Below are 18951 nucleotides of genomic sequence, written 5' to 3'. Positions count from 1 at the left end.
AGGGTGGGAGGGTCTGCAAAAGAGGATTAGTGTCTGCTTGATTAGTGCTCATTGTCTGCTGGGAAACCCCTTATCCTGGGAGATTTCTCATTTGCATTTGTTGAGGCTTCCTCTTGCTATTTTTCAGGACTGGTAGTCAAACCTTGTTTACTTTAAAGGTTTCCTCTTTCCTGTTGAAATTGTCCAGGTGTTTGTGGATTTCAATGGCTTCCCTGTGCATCCTGACATGTTAGTGGTTGGCATGGTCCAGAATTTCAGTGTTTTCAAACAGCATTTTATGCCCAGGATGGTTTATCACATGTTCTGCTACTGCTGATATTTCTGGCTGGCCCAGTCTGCAGTATCTCTCGTGTTCCTTGATTCTTGTTTGCACACTGCATTTGGTGGTCCCTATGGAGACTTGTCCGCAGCTGCATGGTATGCAATAAATTCCTGCGGCTGTGAGAGGGCCTCTCTGGTCCTTGGCTGAGCGAAGCCTTTGCTGGATTTTCTTTGTCAGTTTGTAAACCATTTGAAGGTTGTGTTTCCTCACCAGTTTCCCTAGTCTGTCTGTGACTCCTTTGATGTATGGTAAAAATACCTTCCTTTTGGGTGGTTGTCTTCCATCCTCTGGGTTTTCCTGGGCATGGCAGCCCTTCTGATGTCTGAGCTGGAGTAACCATTAGCCTCTAGAGCCCGCCCGGTCCAGGTGCTTCAGTTCATCTTCCAAGAAGTGGGGTTCACAGATCCGTTTTGCCCAGTCTACCAGTGTTTTTATTGTGCTTCTTTTTTTGTCTTGGGTGATGGTTGGAGTTCGTCTGTATGTGTAGGTTTTCTGTATACTGTGTGGCCCAAACGTTGGTTAGGTTTGTGGATGACTAGGACATCCAAGAATGACAGTGTTCCTTCCTTTTCTTTTTCCATGATGAATTGGATGTTAGTGTGTATGTTGTTCAGATGGTTCAGGAACACAGCCAGATCTTTTTCTTCATAGCTCCAAATGGTGAAAGTGTCATCCATGTATCGGAACCAAGTTGTGGGCTTTTCTGGTGCTGTTTCCAGGGCTTGCTTTTCAAAGTATTCCATGTAAAAGTTTGCTATCAATGAGATAGGACTGTTTCTTCGATACTGGTACAGTTGGAAGATATAAAAAATGACTTATGAGGCATTGGGAAGATGTATGGTATCACTGTGTTTAAAATGGTGTTAAAGCAGTTGTCTTTGGGCTGTGTAGCAACATAGTTTTGCTCTTTTATAGCACACATTGTGCGTAGTTTGTTGCTTAGGGGGCTACTGATTGACCTGGATATTCTGGATATAAATAAAGACAGGATTCTTGAGTGGTTGCAAACCTATGGCCAGATAATTCATTTCATTCTGTTGTGACAAGATATTATAATTGATTTTCCTTGCAGATAAGCACCTGTGATTTTCTGAGGGAAAGGATAATGTATAAAAATATTTTAAACCACTGTTGTACTGTTGTCTGATTTAAATGAAGCAGTTTCCAATTCCACTGCTAAATGTTTCGTTACATCATTATATGTATTCTTGCAGTCAATGCTTTAATAATTCGTCACAAAACAAGGAAGCCCTATTTCTATGGCTAAGGTGGAAAGTGCAGAATAATAGGCAGATGTTAGAAGTGTGTCATCACTCCAACATCTGTTATATTCTACTTTTACTTGTCCCAGATCAAGGCAGGAGAAACACACAGTACTCAGACAAAACATATAATGGGATAACCCTAGAATCTGTAGCAATGTAATCAGTGTGCACCTCTTATAGTGTGGCAACACCATGAAAAATGAAGTATAAATAGCATTTAGCAATAGCATGTACATTTCTGTACCGCTTATCAGTGAACTGAACACTGTCTAAGTGGTTTAAAATCTGTAAGCTGATTACCCCCAACAAGCTGGGTACTCATTTTATCGACCTACGAAGGGATGGAAGGCTGAGTCAACCTTGCAGTCCAAGGATCGAACTCACAACCTTGTAGCTGCAGTACCAGCATTTAACCACTGTGCCACCAGGTTGTGGAGAGCAGAACTGATGTCCTCATACTACTGTAGTTGATTTCTTATCAGCTGGTGAAACCAATCCATTCACGTTGCTAGTGAAATGCTTGCATATCTTTCTCTCTCAACCCAATATAAAACCTTCCAGATATAAGATTTTGCACTATGGTTAACCAGCATAATATAGACAATATATAGACATAATATAGATGAGTACTATATCTCCACGTATGAACCATCCCAGGTCCTGAGATCTTCGGGAGAGGTCCTTCTCTCACCCCCATCACTGGCTGCCCTTACACTCTGAAATTTGCTCCCTAGGAAGAATACACTGCTTCCTTGAACTCCTTCCCCTGCTTTAAAAAAATTCCAATAGGATATTAGAACTGGAGGTTTTTGAAGGAAAGGGTTTTTAATAGGGTATTGCATTTTCATGTTTAAACTGATTTTGTTCTTTTGTGACTTCAAGTCATTTCAGACTGATGGTGAACCTGTCACAAGGTTTTGTGGGACTGGGAGCGTGTGACTTTCCCAAGGTCACCCAGCAGATTTCCCCAACAACCACAACTGCCACTAGAGGCTTCTGAGGATTCATCTTGCTCTGAGGCAAAGACTGATAATTTTTTCAATATACAAAGCCTCTTCTGTTTTTATTGCATAATTTTTACAGAGCCTTCAGTTTTTAAAATAATAATATTATGCAAATTACCTTGTGAAGGCTGCCTGATAAATGATGATGGGAATACCTGAAAAAATTAATAATATTCTGAGAGGAAAGAAAGAATAACATGGGAGCTGCTACTATAGTATACATAGAGCAAACCGTTAGGAGCAAAGGGTGGGGAGAAGGGGTGGATGGAGGGCAAAAAGGAGCAGGCAATACAGCCAGATTGGTTGCATTCTATATAGGGCAAACAGGTCAGTCTTTTCATCAGACATCAAATGAGCATAAATCAGACATTAAGAAAGGGAATACACAAAAATGAGTTGCAGATGTGCAGTATTCCTGGACATTTCATGCCAGACCTCAGGGCAGCAGTCTTTGAACAATAACAACAGCAACATAAATAAATAAAAAGGTAGATTAGAGGTAGCAGAATTGGGATATATCCGCAAACATCAGTTCACTGACAGTAGGTTTCCTCACACAGCACACATATTATACTAGTTAACACCCTAGACTAATGAAGGCTTTCTTGCCCAGTTTAGCATATCTCCTTTCTGATTCCCAGCCATCATCATCATACAACATTCCATTAACTCCCTCCATCATTCATATGGTTATCTACTCACCTTGATTTTAGGCAATATCTTTCCTCCTTTCTTTGTCCCCTGACGCCTATTGTTAAAACAACTTTTTCACCTCATCACCATATCCACAAGTTTTGGATTCTATTGCTATTCACATATACAACTTGCTCATTCATAACTATAAAGGTCTGTTCCAAGGCACTTCACTCCATGCATCGGATGAAGCAGACCAAGGGTCTGAGCAGACGGAGGGGAAAAGCCTGCTTATCTCTGTGGTTTCCTAATTTGCACCACCAGCTTCCAAAAAGGGCTGAACACTTATGGGCAGTCTGCACCATTCCCCTTCTTCTGCCAGGATGGATCAGCCAAAATGGGTCATTTGCAGTTACAAGCTGCACTGTGCCATTATTTTTTTCTCTTCTGTTCCAAATACATGTCCACATGTGCATGGATGTACCACCAGCAGCCACCAATAATCTCCCTTGTTCTGCCCATCCAATGCCTCACAAAACTTGCAGTACAACCACACATTTGATCACAATTGATGGTCTATATGGTGCATCAGTGCACCCAGTGACACACTGCCACTACCTGATCATGGAGGCCCTGTGTACATGCCCCTCCCCCTTCCCGTATTGGACTGGCCAGTTTGTTACTGTTATCATTAAAATCCATTGTATTTTTGGTGACAATATTCTTGGCTGTCATTTTGCTTCATGCAGCAAAAAATGGGTTGATGGTGTAGCTCACCAGTTGTGCATATATGAAATCGATTCACAGGCAAACAACAACAACAAAAATTGTTGGCAGCAATGACACTGGCCCCCTTCCCCCATCTCCATGCTGGCACACAGTCCACATGCCAGTGCAATAGTTAGCACTTTCTGGCTTGAATTGGAGAACCCAGGGTTTATTTTGCTCCAGTGTTTAGCAACAGAGCACGACAGCCTCCAAGTCTACAAAAGCTTATGGTACCAAATTATTTCTCTCAGTCTCAAAGGTGTTACGAGAGCATTTTGTATACTGATCCACACTATGACAGCTATGTCTCTGAATTCTATTCTGAAAAGTATAAGAGAAAGCAAGAAAAATGGCTCATGTTAATCCTTCTTCATTTTTACTCTTTTTTCCCTATTTGCTGTCTTGGTTTTTTGAACAAATGTGGGGGGGGGGGGGGACCAGCCTTAGCCAGGTAATATTTAGAAATAATGATGATTCTATAATTTGTTTTACAGTAGACTGGGGAAAAAGAATTATTGTTTTCAAAAACAATCATTACAATTTATGAGACACATACAAAAATCATTTTATTAAAAGTAAAGTGTGATTTCTTTGGACATTGGTGACCTTAACAGAAAATAGTGGCATGTCTAGAAAAAAATGCTCTAAATATCCAAGAAAAAGAAAAGTTCTTTCAGTAGGATCTTGCTTTGGTCCTTTACTGCTTGATGACCATTAATTCAAATACTAGTACACTTACTTTAATTCCAAAGTACAGTATCTTGTCCATGTAGTAGCTTAAATACAATGGTTTGAAAGCTGCACTGTTTAAAATGGATGCTCGGAAGAAGTCTCTCTCTCTATCTCTCTCTCTCTGTACAAATAATACTGCTTCACTGTGCAGTGACCTCAAGGAGTGCTACACAAAATCCAGATACTTAAAAGAAGTGACAACACAGCCTGAAATTACACAGCATTTATAATATAGGTGTTTTATTGGCAATAGTCCCAACATTTCTTGTGGTTGTAAAGAAAATACAAGTTGACAGTTTATACTGGAACAGTACTTACATTTAATTACAAGTGAGCCAGATATGTTTACAAGGAGAAAAATCACATTAAAACTGTATTGTACAGAATAATCACCACCACCACCACCACCAACTTTGAGTCTAAGAAATCACATAACAGCATCATCTCCAGTCTGCCTATTTATTGGAACATGCTACTTAAAACAGATGACTGAACCTAAACTGAAGTGCAAAGTAAACACTGAATAGAAGCAGAAAAGTTCACGGGAAGCTGGGAGTGGCACTTCTTAAATGTAAGTACTACACCAAGTGTTCCTACTGTTTTAGAATGTTGTTAAAGCCCTTGATTTCTAATTGAGATGATAATGAGCTATTCTATCCATTCCAGATTTAGGCATCTTGCTATAAAGGCATACATGTCAGATGCTTCCTCTATAACTTTGGCTGTGGGTTTTCCAGCACCGTGGCCAGCCTTGGTGTCAACGTGAATTAGGAGTGGATTCGTTTGTTTGGGGTTTCGGCCTACAACATACTGCAGAGTGGCAATGAACTTCAGGGAATGAAGAGGCACCACACGGTCATCATGGTCAGCTGTAAGTAGTAAGATGGAAGGATACTGGACTCCATCTCCTTCTGGTATTTTGATATTATGAAGAGGAGAATACCTGCAAGAGGGACATAGACACATTGGTTTTATCTCTGGAAAACAGACCCAATACTGCTGTTCAACATCTACTGGACATATAAGAACACTGAAACTGAGTGCGAGTGGTCACAGAATCATAGACTTGGAAGAGACCTTATGGGGCAAGCAGTCCAACACCCTGTCATGCAAGAATACACAATCAAAGCACTGCTGACAAATGGCCATTCAGCCTGTTTAAAAACCTCCAGAGAAGGAGACTCAACCACTCTCTAAGGCAGTGTGTTCCACTTCTAAACAGCTCTTACTGTCAGGAAGTTACTCCTAATGCTTAGGTGGAATCTCTTTTCCTGTAACTTGAATCCATTGTTCCATGTCCTACTCTCTGGAGCAGCAGAAAACAAGCTTGATCCATCCTCATTGTGACATCTCTTCAAATATTTAAACATAGCTATCATATCACCTCTGCAGCCTTCTCTTCGCTAGGCTAAACATGCCCAGCTCCCTAAGCTGCTCCTCATAGGGCATGGTTTCCAGACCTTTCAACATTTTGGTCACTCTCCTTTGAGCACGTTCCAGATTGACAACATCTTTCTTGAAATGTGGTGGCCAGAACTCAACACAGACTTCACCATATTCCAGGTGAGGTCTGACCAAATCAGAATGGAGTAGTACTATTACTTCCCATGATCTAGACACTATATTCCTATTGATGCAGCCTAGAACTGCATTGGGTTTCTTAGCCAATAGCTTTGGCCTTAAGGGTTATCTACCCTGGGGTATAGCAGTCTGTGTTGCCAAGATGAGCAGGCCAGTGCTGGCAAAGACCAAAAAATGGGAAGTGCACATGGCATTAGATTGCCTTTTACAATTGCTTTAGTATTACTGTTCTGAATGGTTTTTTCCTCTGGGAAAGTATCAAATGGTACAAATCTCAGAATAAGAATGCTCCTTATGCCCCTGTGTTTTGCAAGAACCAGCTGGGATGTGCATGCCTCAGTTGCCAATGTATTTGTTGGAAGAACCTCCTCCTCTTTAAATACAATGTACATTCAGACTGCAGTTGGTGGTGCCTCCATGTAAGTAATAACTAAAATGGATGTCCACTGGATCTTTACTGTCATTTTAAAACAAGTTTGATCATCTTCAATTCAGACAAGACAGAAAAAACAAAGCTTCCATATGTATTCTACACATTTGAGTGTGATGTACATAAACAAGAAAACACCTGCCACTTACTTGTACAGCCATTCAAACTGTTCTTTATAATCAGAGCAGCCAAAGTCTGTTGTCCAGGCATGACCGATGGTAAACTTGTGGAACTTTAGCATGTCCATCACTCCCACTTGAGCAATAACACACCCAAATAGATCTGGACGCTGATTGGCACAAGCAGCTTGAAAAACGGGGGGGGGGGGGGGGGAGAGGAAATAAACCCAGGTTGTAGTAATATTAATGTCTGAAGTAACTATTAAAACTAAAAATTAGCACAATTTAAAAAATAGCAACAAGAAGTTGCAGGATCTGAAAAATGTGTACCTATATAGGAACAGAGATCAGTTTGTTGTTTTAGCATCAAATGAAACATTTCCTGAAAAAAAGTAGGGTATGGCTTCAATAGAGGGGAATATGAAGCTGCCTGTGGATGTAACTGTGAACAGGATTAAAGCTGAGGTATGAATTTTAGAACATGGATCACCAGGGGATTGCCCAAGACATTTATTTGGATGCTTGAGGCAACTGACAAAATGGCATTCTCTTCTCCATTTTGTTTACCGGAGATGACTAAACTGGCAGCTAAAACTTACTTCAACATTGGTAATGAGACAGAGTCTTCCATCACAACTGGGAGTGTCAGACGTGTTGGGGTTCGGGCACTGTATGGCAAACACTGCTTTGTCATCCAGGAGAGTGGCTTGTGGAGTGGTATTATGCAGAATAGCTGGAAAGTGGCTGCTGCTTCATCTGCTGCCTGAGACCACTGTCTTGCTTTGTCTAATGTTAGGGCTGATCCTGTGGGGATGACAGGGCTGGTCCTATGTGGATCAGTCCATCTATGCCTAACCCCAGAAATCCTCCCTGGCTACCTTTCCTCCAAATGGCAAAGATGCAAGAGAATTGGGGAGGGTAAGTCTGGAGATCAAAGTGGAGTCTGTTAGAGAAGTATAGTGTCCTCCCTGCCACCCACCACTGCAAAATATTCCTCATAACATACCCATTTGGCAAAATATGGTTTATTTAAAAAGGAAAGCACACACTAAGGTTACTTTTTAAAATACAACACTCATCTATTATAGTCAGACACACCAAGGCTCTTTGGGGAAGGGGACTTGACTTTACTATACTATATCCCCTCTTTTTACCTGGATGTGTTAGGTTCTAATTCTGGAGCTTCTCTGCAAGTAAAACAAGTAGACTCACTGAACTGCATTTCTTCTGTTGACACACTCACCTATTGGAAACTAAGGATGAAAACAGATGGCCCTAAAGGGTTGGTGTCACGTCCCTTTGTGCACCAGATTAGGGCCACGGCAACTGCATGCCGCAGCCCTGATCTGGCCTTTTTTCAGCAAAAAAAGAGCAGCAGAAAGCCACTCCTTTTTGCGCCAGGGAAAGGGTGCCCCTTTCACCACTGCCACAGCTTTTCTCCGCTCCTGCGGCATCTGGTTACTACAGCGTGGGAGCATTCCCACATTGCCTGCTGTCTGGTTGGGTGGGAGGGGTGAGGCTGGATTGAGGATGGAGTTGGGATGTGCAATGTGTGGTCACCCCCCCCCCCCATGCCACCCCCAAGCTGACTGTTACTGCTGGTCTGTTTGCCCCTAAGTGTACCAAAGAACACCTTATCCCAGAAGCAGCCAACTATTTCCCACAAAAAAGCATAATTTTTAGTAGTGAACATATCAAATGCTAGCAAAGGCCACTGAAACAAGCAAGTGGACAAGTTGCTTTCCAATCTGAAGAAGTTACTGACCTAATAGCTGAGGGATTCTGACTACCATAGTCCAAAAAAAACCTAACTTTTTCAAACCCCAAGCTAGACAGATATAAAATGTAAGCACACTACCTCTGACCCAGAGGTAGGCTCAGCCTACTTCTGGGGATATTTACAATAGGCTGGTACTCAGGAGAGCCAGTCACAGCACATGGCACTGAGATACTGGAGAGCAAATGGCCCATTTGACAACACTTGACAGAAGACACAAAGAAATGGACATTTGCTTAGGAGAGACCAGCTTGCTGGACCATTTTAAGTGAGGCTTGGGAAGGCCTCTTATCTTGAGATATTAACTCTGTTTCAGATGTTCAGATGAATTGGACAGGTGTCACTGGTATGGAAATTATGGTTTGAATCCAAATTAGCCATGCTTAGAATATACTTGGTGAAACTAATTGGTCTTAATTTATTAATTATTAACTTAAATCCCATTGATTGTGCTGGGTTTGCTCTAGGTATGATTAATTCTAGTTCCAGTGCAGTATGTTCTCTTTAATTCCCATGGGAAACTCTTCTGTCACCTCTTATAATGCTCAAGGAAAGCAGAACTTATAAATCAAGGCCAACTGTGTTTAGATGTCAACACACTATATTAAAAAGGCTCACACCTTCAAGAATCTTTTGCTAATTCTAGCTAATGCTGAAATGCAATTCCTTTTAGCACAACAAACATAACATTATGCTTTTAAAAAATGACTGTCCAGAAGCATTGGAGAAAGTGGGAAGGTTGAAATGATTTATATGCGGGCATGAATGCTGATAGTTTGAGTTCCAAAGCTGGGTCAGAGTTTGACTCCCACCAGTTTGAGAATTTGCTGTTAGCTCCACTTTCGTGGGAATGGTGCTCATTCTGAATGAGTGGGTCTGATGAAGTTATGAATGCCAACACATTACAATAATGTCAAAGTGACTGGCAGAGAGCTTTCTTTTCTTTGTTAACACATTAACATCTTTTCTTTGTTCCTATGCCCAAATTCCTCTGCTTTATTTTCAAAAAACGTAATGCATTTTACAAAATAATCTTAGAGAGATTTATTTTAGGACAGAAAGAACTGCTCTGTCCTAGCTGGCTGATGAAGGATTTGATTCATAAATGCCCAGCAGAAGTCTGCTGGACAGATACCTGTAATCTCATCAGCAGTTCCAGATGTATCTAAGTATTAGGTAAACTATGGTTTTACAACTTTAAAAGTCAAGTTTATTTTTCCTCCTCCTCCTCTTCTTTTTTTCTTTTCTTTTTAAATTAAGGGTTAGAATTCAGGATCAGACTTATGGATGTGTAACCTGGAGTCACACATCCATAGCAAATCTGGATCCATGATCCTTAAATAGGATCTGAGGCACAATCACCATGATCATAACAGTTCCTCAAACCTATTTTACTTGGCATCAGCTGCATAAAGAAAAGTAGGCCCACTTTGCTGGTGATCATGGTGCTGGTGGATGATGTTTCCACCCCCTCCCACCATGATTGAGGCTGAGACAATCAGAAGCAGGACCTTGTAGTACTTCCTTGGGATGGAAGATGCTATTTAGCTATGCAACTAAGGTAGTTATGTAACTAAACAGCACACGTAGAATTCTAGCCGAAGTTTTTTTTAGAAACGTTTGTCCAAGTTCACAAATCATTTTATATTAAATCCATCCACATGATTTATAATTTGTAATATATTTAAAAACAACAACAGGAAGCACATAGGCTGCTCTTCTTACCAACTAAGAGGCCTCCATTTGAACCCCCATTAATAGTCAGCTTCTTTGGAGAAGTGTATCCCTCTTTGATAAGATGCTCGGCTGCACACTGGAAGTCATCAAAACAGTTTTGTTTGTTGGACAATATACCTCCTAAAAGCAGAAACACATAAAAACATCAAGCCAGTTAAACCCTACAAGTGCACAGAAACTTTCAGAATGGGTGCTCTGGAGTGCAAGTGCACACAAAAGCACTGCAAGGGATGATTTTGCAATTCCATGAATATTTTAACAATTTATGCAGTCGGGAATACAAAAGACAATGACGATCTTCCTCAGCAGAGAATTTGGAAGATGGTTCTGCCAATAACCTTAATGCTTTCAGAAGCTTTGAATAATACATACCTATGCTGGAGCCTGGGGGTTTGGTGGGGAGAAGACAACTACACCATCACCAGGTAATGTTTCTAATACCTTACCCCATCTAAAAAGTTTAATATTGCAGTCACATGGTTTTTGTGCTTTTCTGACTGAGGTTTATCTAGATTTCTAATGAAAAACTGAGTCTTCAGCTTCTTCATTACATTTTTGGACATTAGGGTTTTATAAACCTATTGCTGCAAAATAATAAACAAGCACTTTTTAAAATAACCCCCCCCCCCAATACTGTTTCCATTTTGAGATCTAGCATTTATTAAGTACATGTGAACTAAAAACTTAAAGTGCATTTACCTGAAGAGGGGGGGAGGGAGAGAGAGAGAGAGAGAGAGAGAGAGAGATGGGCCAGAGTTGTTACTCGGTTACAACAAAAGCAACAGTCTTGTGACACCTTAAAGACTAAAAACCTATTTAGTATAAGCTTTTACGCTGCCTTTCTCCTGGATTGGAACCCAAGGCAAAAGCAAAAGCAAAAGAAAAGCTAATAACAATACCATTTTAAAACACAATTAAAATAATCATATTAAAATAACATTAAAAATATGAAGTCATTAAAAAGCATACAAAGGTTTTAAAAAATAAAGCATCCGTCCCTCCCATCAGAAGCCTCTCCGCAAGTAATTACTCATTAAAAATCTGCTTCAATAAAAATGTCTTTGCCTGTTGGCAAAAGGAAAGTGAGGAGGAGGCCAGCCTAGTCTCCCATGGAAGGGACTTCTAGAGGATGAGAGCAGGCACCAAGAAGGCTTTCTCTTGTGTCCTCACCAAGTGGAACCTGTGATCGTGGTGGAACAGAGAGATAGCCTTCCCCTGAAGATCTTAGGGTTCTGGCAGGTTCATATGGGGAGATATACAGCCTTGACAGACTGGCGATAAAGGTCAGCATTGGGGCAGAGTGGGGGCATCGTGTCTGCATGACGCATGCACCGACTCTGCCCTCATGCTGGCGTGACGCTGCACACCCCACCACATGGCGGGTGGTGTCACAGTGCTCCTCTGGCACTGCTTCCATATGATGCAGTGCCAAAGGAGCACCAAAAAGCTGCAGCCCCAATGTGGTGCTGAAAGGAGCAGCTGCAGCCCCATAGTCTTAAAAATGTTACCTTTTGAGGCTACATCACCCATCCCACTGGCCTGGAATATTCTGAGATTAAACAAACAAACAAACAAATAATTTAAGATCATTTTTATTTGAAGGAGTTTATTTGAAGTCCTTTATTGCTCCTATGACAGTATGTCAGAAGTAGCTGTCTAGGAAATTAACAGACAGATTTCCAGCTAATGCCAACACACAGTCTGCAGCACAATATCAGGAAACAGGAAAACAAAGTCTTTTCACATAAAGGTAAAACTCATTAAATCTCTTCTGCCAATTTTCACTTATGGAGGGACATTTTGTCTTGGACAATAATACAGCAGACACACTGGCATACATGGTTCATCTTTCTGAAAATCATCAGGTCTTTTCTCCCAATTACTAGGAAACACTCTAAACCACAGAAACAATTACAGTAATACTGAACTAAACTGAATAATCTGAAAAATGGAAAAGAGGAATAATTGTATGTTCTTCAAAAACTACTCAAAATGGCTTTCAGAAAAGATGAAGAAAGAGAACATAATTATATTTGTTAGTCAAGAAATATATGGCATTTTCAAGTAAACATATGAAACTGTAAACTCTGTAATCATTTAACATGGATGCCCACAAATATCTGATCTGCGACACGGAAATTCAGTCTCTCACTGAACAAGACTCTTTTTGTTCTTGCACCAAGAAACCCTTACCTTTGTGCCAGGTCTCTCCATATTCACCACCTCCCCTGATGTTAGCCACAGCTAGGATGCCACCCAGATGTCTTATAAAAATCAGTCTTGATACACTGAAATGAAAAGAAAAAGAAGAAGAAGAAAAGAAAGGAAACGAACAAGTAAATAGCCACTGTTTGGCTTTCACTGTTCCTTGCTGACTAAAATATAGCTGCAGTAGGAATAAAATTTCATTAAAATATAAAAGGAAAATACGTGATAGGTGGCTTAGTGCTTAAGATGCCAATTCTGACTATTAGAAGATCAGAAGTCTGGCAGTTTGAGGCCCGAGTACTGTATGATGGGGTGAACTCTGGTCATTTGTCTCAGCTTCTGCCAACCTAGCAGTTCGAAAGCATGCAAATGCAAGTAGATAAATATGTACCACTTTGGTAGGAAGGTAACAACATTCAATGCAGTCATGCTGGCCACATGACCAGCAGAGCAGTTCTTGGACAAGGCTAGCTCTTTGGCTTACAAACGGAGATGAGCACCACCGCCCTACAGTCAGTTACGACTAGACATTCATGACAAGGGACTACCTTTACCTTTTTATAAAAAGAAAATATGGGATCTCTTGCTATTCTAAGCTTCAGTAGAAGGGATAGTTTCTGGGTTTAAAGCACACAAAATGCTGCAGAAGGAAACAGGTCTTTCCTCACAATAAATCTTTTGATAAGCAAGTGCTCTTTTTTTGATATATTTGCTCATATCCTTTAGGGCTGAAGGGCAGGGTATAAGTACTCTAATAAAATAAAAATATTCTTTAAAAAATCTATTCTTTAATATTAAGATTTATTTTAAGACAGTGTTCCAAGTCACTTTGGGTTCAGCATGGGAAAAAGAATATGAAATAAATAATTATTTAGGGTTTTTTTGGGGAGGGGGGGTTCAGGCTATGAGACCGTGTTCTAGAGGAGTTTATTCCTGATGGTTCACCAACAGCTGTGGCTGGCATCTTCATTCAGTCATAGGCCTTTGCTTTTGAAATTTCCTTATGGTTTAGTTAGATTCTCCAGCAGTCTCAACTCATCAGCCAAACATAAATGCCTGGCCATCTTTTCCCTTACTTTTACATCTTTTGGCCATCCAGAATTTTTTTTCCTATTTTTTTACCCCATTGTGAGAAATAGTTAAAAAAAATTGCATGGCTTTTCCTGGTCTCTTTCCTCTCTCTTTTATCAGTGTTTCTTTATATTAGTAAAGTGCTTCTGTCGCTAGCTAGCATTTTGATTAGTTTTAGTATTATAAAAGCAATCCTTTCTAGCTTATGTTAGCCAGGGCATGAGGGTGTTTTTGATCCAGTAATGTGACCAGCAGATATTTCCAATGGTTCCAACAGGAGGATGCCTACACATAGCAGCTCAAGGCTGGTGTAAATTTATACCAAACTTCCCAGTTCCCACTCCAGTCAGCAGAGATCCTCTCTGCAATCACAAAAGCACTTTCAGCCTGAGAAGATCTGCAACTTGTGTATTGTTTTTGTCCACCAGCAATCACTGCTAGTGTAGGAAGAGATTTTTATCTTAAATTGCATGCTAACAATGCATACGCTTGCTTGCTACTTACCCATCTCTTACTTCTGTTACTTAGCTATTCAATAGGCTTTTAACACAGATAGAAACTAACACAATAAAGCAAGAGACTGCCAAGATGTCTAAGTTATTGATCTTTTCTAAACACTGCTATTAAACAGAATCCTTCAAGTTTGTATTAGTGATCACAAAAGATGGGAAGAATTCCACCTGTTGTCAAATGATACTTGAAATTAACAGAGTAGGCTATTCATATACAAGAAAAATACTAGTTAATGAAAAGCAGTTTATATTTCTCCCTAGTTTCCCCTGAATTTTATTACATGCATCGTTAGCTTGGAAAGTTGCAACCATTATGTCTATGTGTATCATCATTTATCTGGCTAACATGCAGTAATATTTTCTGGCCCTCAAGCTGAGTTCAGTAAGAAAGTCTGGTGCTTAAATATTGTGCACATGTTTCAAAGTCCTCTTTGTCCTCACTTAGAAATGACATTGTGTGTCCTCTGCTTCCAGATCATTGAACTATTCATTTGAGTTTTGTTGTCAGGTCGAATCTGAAAGTGACTGGGTGCATGACTGCCTGCTGGTTAAGAGACATGCCAACAAAAATGGAAACAGACACCAAGTAGACAGAAATTCCCTGTGGGATGCTGATTGGATAAAGTTTATTTCTGTTCATCTGTTTCTGGAATCTTCCAAGGAAAAGGGGTTTGAGCTGTTGGGTTTTTTTTTTTAGCAAGAAACTCTTCATAATTTGAGTATCCAGTTTGGTACTGAGAATCCACGTGCACTATGTTGGGGGAGAAACCATCCTCCAAAATCTTCATTTTTGTGTATGTTACTAAGGGGTCAAGAAGACAGGCAGCAAAGAATGCCCTGAAGCTGCTTTTTCTGAGAGTGGGGTGAGTCCCCGCTGACCGCACTGACCACCAGAGTGCATGTCATGACTGCACGGCGTGGCATCAAGCCACACTGCTGGGTACTTTTTTTTACTCCCCATCTACTCCTGTGCACTGTCGCAGGAACAAACCGCCAGTGACTGCCATCCCATCAGATGGCTGTCCCTTTGAACCTCCACACAGTTGCATGTGCAGCCTTCCAATGGGATAGGGCATCGAAGCAGAGTTGTGCCCATGAAGATGCTAGCAAGGTACAATCATGACCCCCCCCCTTCATCCCTTCAATGGTCTGGAAAACTGACATTTGAAGGAATGCCCCTCCTTCAAGTGCCTATAAAGGTAAAGCCACCAAGCAGGACTTGACAGTAGTAAATCTTTCTTGATATTTTTCTACCAACTGATGACTAGAGGCATACTGCCTCTGATCTTAGAGGCAGTAATAGCCTGTATGTATGTATAGTCATTGTCTACTTCCCTTGAAAGGCATCAAAGCTGGTAGCCATCACATCCAGGACACCATTTAATTATGCTTTCTGTAAAGTATTTTCCTTGATTTATCCAAAATCTTCCACCATTCTATTTCACTGTATGACCCTGGATATTCAGTAGTACATGAAATATATAAGAGGAATCTAATTGCTACTTTCTCTGCCTTCTGCATACTTTTAATTCACGTGTATAATGTCTTTTTTACCCCCCCCCTTCTAACCTAAGTAGCCTTTTCTAAAGCATGGCAAACTGGAAATTTTGTGAAGAAGAAATAGCATGAACTGCAACTCAATTGTATTGTGGGTTTAATATTCATTTGCTGAAAATGGAGAATGAAATGAACAATCTCTTATTACAAGATCTTCTGCATTTCAATACATTTCCCATATACCTCTGATCTTACCTGTAGCTTGGTGTGATTGATATGTTGAAGCCACCATAACCATAAAGAAAGGCTGGATGAGATCCATCTAATTTGATTCCTTTTTTGTGGACAATAAACATGGGTATCTTTGTACCATCTTTGCTGAAGTAGAAAGCCTAGCACAGAAGAGGAAAATGCAAAGTATTACTAGTGTGGCAAGAATTTCCAAAAATACTATTCACAGTCCACCATAAATCTGTATTACACCCTAAGCTTCATAAAAAGATGAGGGCAGCTTCTACTAGATAAACAACATAATTACATAAGAAAGATACAAACAGTATTTAATGGGCATATATGACAGACTACTGGATGTGATGAGGCCAAAAAGAGCATATGCGATAGCAAAGATGCAAGCATACACATCTGCTTTTCTTAACCACCTGGACAGACCACGTCTCACATCCTAGCAGCTACAGGAAATTGAAGTTCTCACCTCTATACTAACCTCTTGCATATTCAATATGACCAGAAAGGTAAATACATCTACATCTATCTGCATTTGGGAAGCTTGTGTGATCAGGCTCCTCACCACACACACAAAGTCAGTTGTGCTCCTGTTCCTAAAGCACTCAATGAATGCAATTAGAGGAGAGAAAAGGATTTAACTGTCTTGTGAAAGTGTGCCATATGAGAGGTAGACAAGTGAAGACGATGCTACAACCTGCCTTCCTTGTCCAACACTCCTTTTACTTCCCTCTTCTCCCATGTTCAAAGTCTACCAACTGAGAGAAGTATGAATGAATAGTCTTTAGTTCTGAATTTGTTCTTGTTTTAATTCCAATGTTCTTTTCCTGTCTATAGCCTGGTACATACCGGCCCTTTGCGGCATCATGGTGATGTCCTAGGGTTGCCTCGGGTGGCGCATGCACACGCCCTGCAACCCTAGCACATGATGAGGACGTTGCAGCTGCGCAGCACCATCCACATGGCGTGCATAGCTATAACATCGCAGCAGCGCAGCATCCAAACTGAAGCATGGCTTTGGCATGGCTTCAGGACTCTTAGGATGCATGCATCATTTAAACAGCATAACCCCAAAGTGACCCGAAGAAGCTTTATTTTGGCCTGTCTGTATGGGGCCACTGTCTTGTGTTGTTGGCCAACTTGCAGGTCTAACTTTTTAAAAAGTGAGCCAACCCTACCCAACTCATCAGGAAGTGATGATAGACATCCCAAATTCTGACAATTTTTGGTTGTCTGAATTCCAAGCTAAATTATAAAAACAAAAGAAACAAAAAGAGAGGTCCTGCTATAATTCATTAATAAATACAATTTTTAAGAGCTAGAAAATAAAAGCAAGATCTCTAAAGAACTAATGTTAAAATTTCCAAGTCAGGAAAAAAATAGGAAAACATGTTAGAGCTCTTTGAGGTACTGGTACCTTGAAATTTAAAAAGAAAGAGATGCCTGAAACTTGGAGGTGGATCGGAAAACAGGAAGAATAAAATCTGACACATCTTGGAGTATTAGTTATAGACCATGGCAGCACTGGGCACTCGTCAGCTAACAAGCAACAGAATGCATTGTTACTGAATTTTTGTGTTTAATATTGCTTTTTAAGAAAAGAATTATCAGCTGATAGCTTTAAAAAACCCACTATCCTCTCTGTGATATTCAGTCAGTATATTTATCATCATGCCCACCACTTGCAACATTAAATGCCACTGTGGTGTCCTAAATTAGCTCTTACTCAATCACAGCTACACAGAAAGAAGTTGTTTCAAAGCTGGGGTGGGAAAGAAGAATGCAGTTGGTGATGGCTCTGTAATGATGCTTTTGAATGCATTCCAAAACCAACCTACTATTTATGGTTACACTGTGTGCAACAGGTGGTGGTGAACTCTTCCAGCCCTGTCCCCAAAGCACTTCAGATCTACCAATTTTCCTCTGAGAGACATGCACAGAATAAAAGGCTCGATACTAATATGTAACTAGACCTATTGGATCACACTAACAAGGTGATAGAAACAGCATTAGATACCAGAACAGAAGGAGGAATCACACAGCAGCCTTGGTAGAGATCATCACAAGCATGTTGTTTTCTAAAGCACTGTGTCTCAAGCTATCTGATATTTTTTCTCCTGCATAAAGACAAGATTAACTAAAAACCTGGTAATAAAACAAATGTTGAAATACAATTAAACTGCCTTATCCGTGATTGTTGTTAACTGCCCTTGAGTCAACCTCAACTCATGGTGACCCTGTGGATGAGGAATCTCCAAGACCCCCTGTCCCCCACTGCTCTGCTTAGGTCCTGCAGGCTCATGGCCATGAACTCTCTGATTGAATCTAACCATCTGGTATGTGATCTTCCTCTCTCTCTGTTGCCCCTACTTTTCCTGGTATTATTGTCTTTTCTAATGATTCATGTCTTCTCATGATGTGGCCAAACCATGACAGCCTCAATTTAGTCATCCTGGCTTCCAGGGAGAGTTCAGGCTTGATCTTTTCTAGAACTCATTTGTTTATCTTTTTGGCCATCCAAGGTATTCTCAGCACTCTTTTCCAACACCACATCTCAAATGAGTTTATTTTCTTTCTGTCAGCTTGACGACCACTGTTAAACACAGCTTATATCAACTGAAGATTTTTCCTTTAATTGATTTAACCTATGGGTTACAACTCTATCATTGGTTTTAATAATACAGTAGCTGCAAATGGCTTTCATGTTTCTAAAAGTTTTTGAACTTCTCTTTGCTGTCTTTTTCACTTATGATTGGTGGCCAATCTTCACTAATGCTGTAGAAAATATGTTAAAGAAAAACACATTGAAGTTCAAAATTTGAAATTTTCTCACTTCAAGTTTCCTAAGACATCACTGTTAATTCTCAATAAAGGGGGATCCATTGAGGCTGCAGATTAAATTTTTCTTTAAAATTGCTGTGAAGGACCCACAACAGGAGTTGCATTTAGAAGATGAAGGGAGACCAGAAACAGAAGATTCCAATGAGAAGAAAAAGAAAACACAAGGCCTATTTTTAGACCTCATCAGAAAATGCTTGTGCTAATGTCTCCT

At 40.4% G+C, this 18951-nt stretch overlaps 1 protein-coding gene across 1 annotated transcript in view; it reads right to left on the bottom strand.

Annotated features, from left to right (window-relative positions):
- Nucleotides 1–4937: 4937 nt before the first annotated feature.
- The window catches only part of LOC121925245 (prolyl endopeptidase), a 92822-nt gene continuing 78808 nt past the window's right edge, over nucleotides 4938–18951 (bottom strand). The window contains exons 11-15 of the mRNA XM_042457144.1: nucleotides 15912–16048; nucleotides 12562–12656; nucleotides 10357–10488; nucleotides 6885–7041; nucleotides 4938–5667 (exon numbers count right to left, since the gene is read on the bottom strand). Of these exons, the coding sequence (XP_042313078.1) occupies nucleotides 5373–5667; nucleotides 6885–7041; nucleotides 10357–10488; nucleotides 12562–12656; nucleotides 15912–16048 (816 nt within the window). The 3' untranslated portion in view covers nucleotides 4938–5372. The remainder of the gene's footprint in view (nucleotides 5668–6884; nucleotides 7042–10356; nucleotides 10489–12561; nucleotides 12657–15911; nucleotides 16049–18951) is intronic.

Source organism: Sceloporus undulatus, chromosome 1, assembly GCF_019175285.1.
Source record: "Sceloporus undulatus isolate JIND9_A2432 ecotype Alabama chromosome 1, SceUnd_v1.1, whole genome shotgun sequence".
NCBI classification, from domain to species: domain Eukaryota; kingdom Metazoa; phylum Chordata; class Lepidosauria; order Squamata; family Phrynosomatidae; genus Sceloporus; species Sceloporus undulatus.
This window is presented reverse-complemented; position numbering and strand designations above follow the sequence as displayed.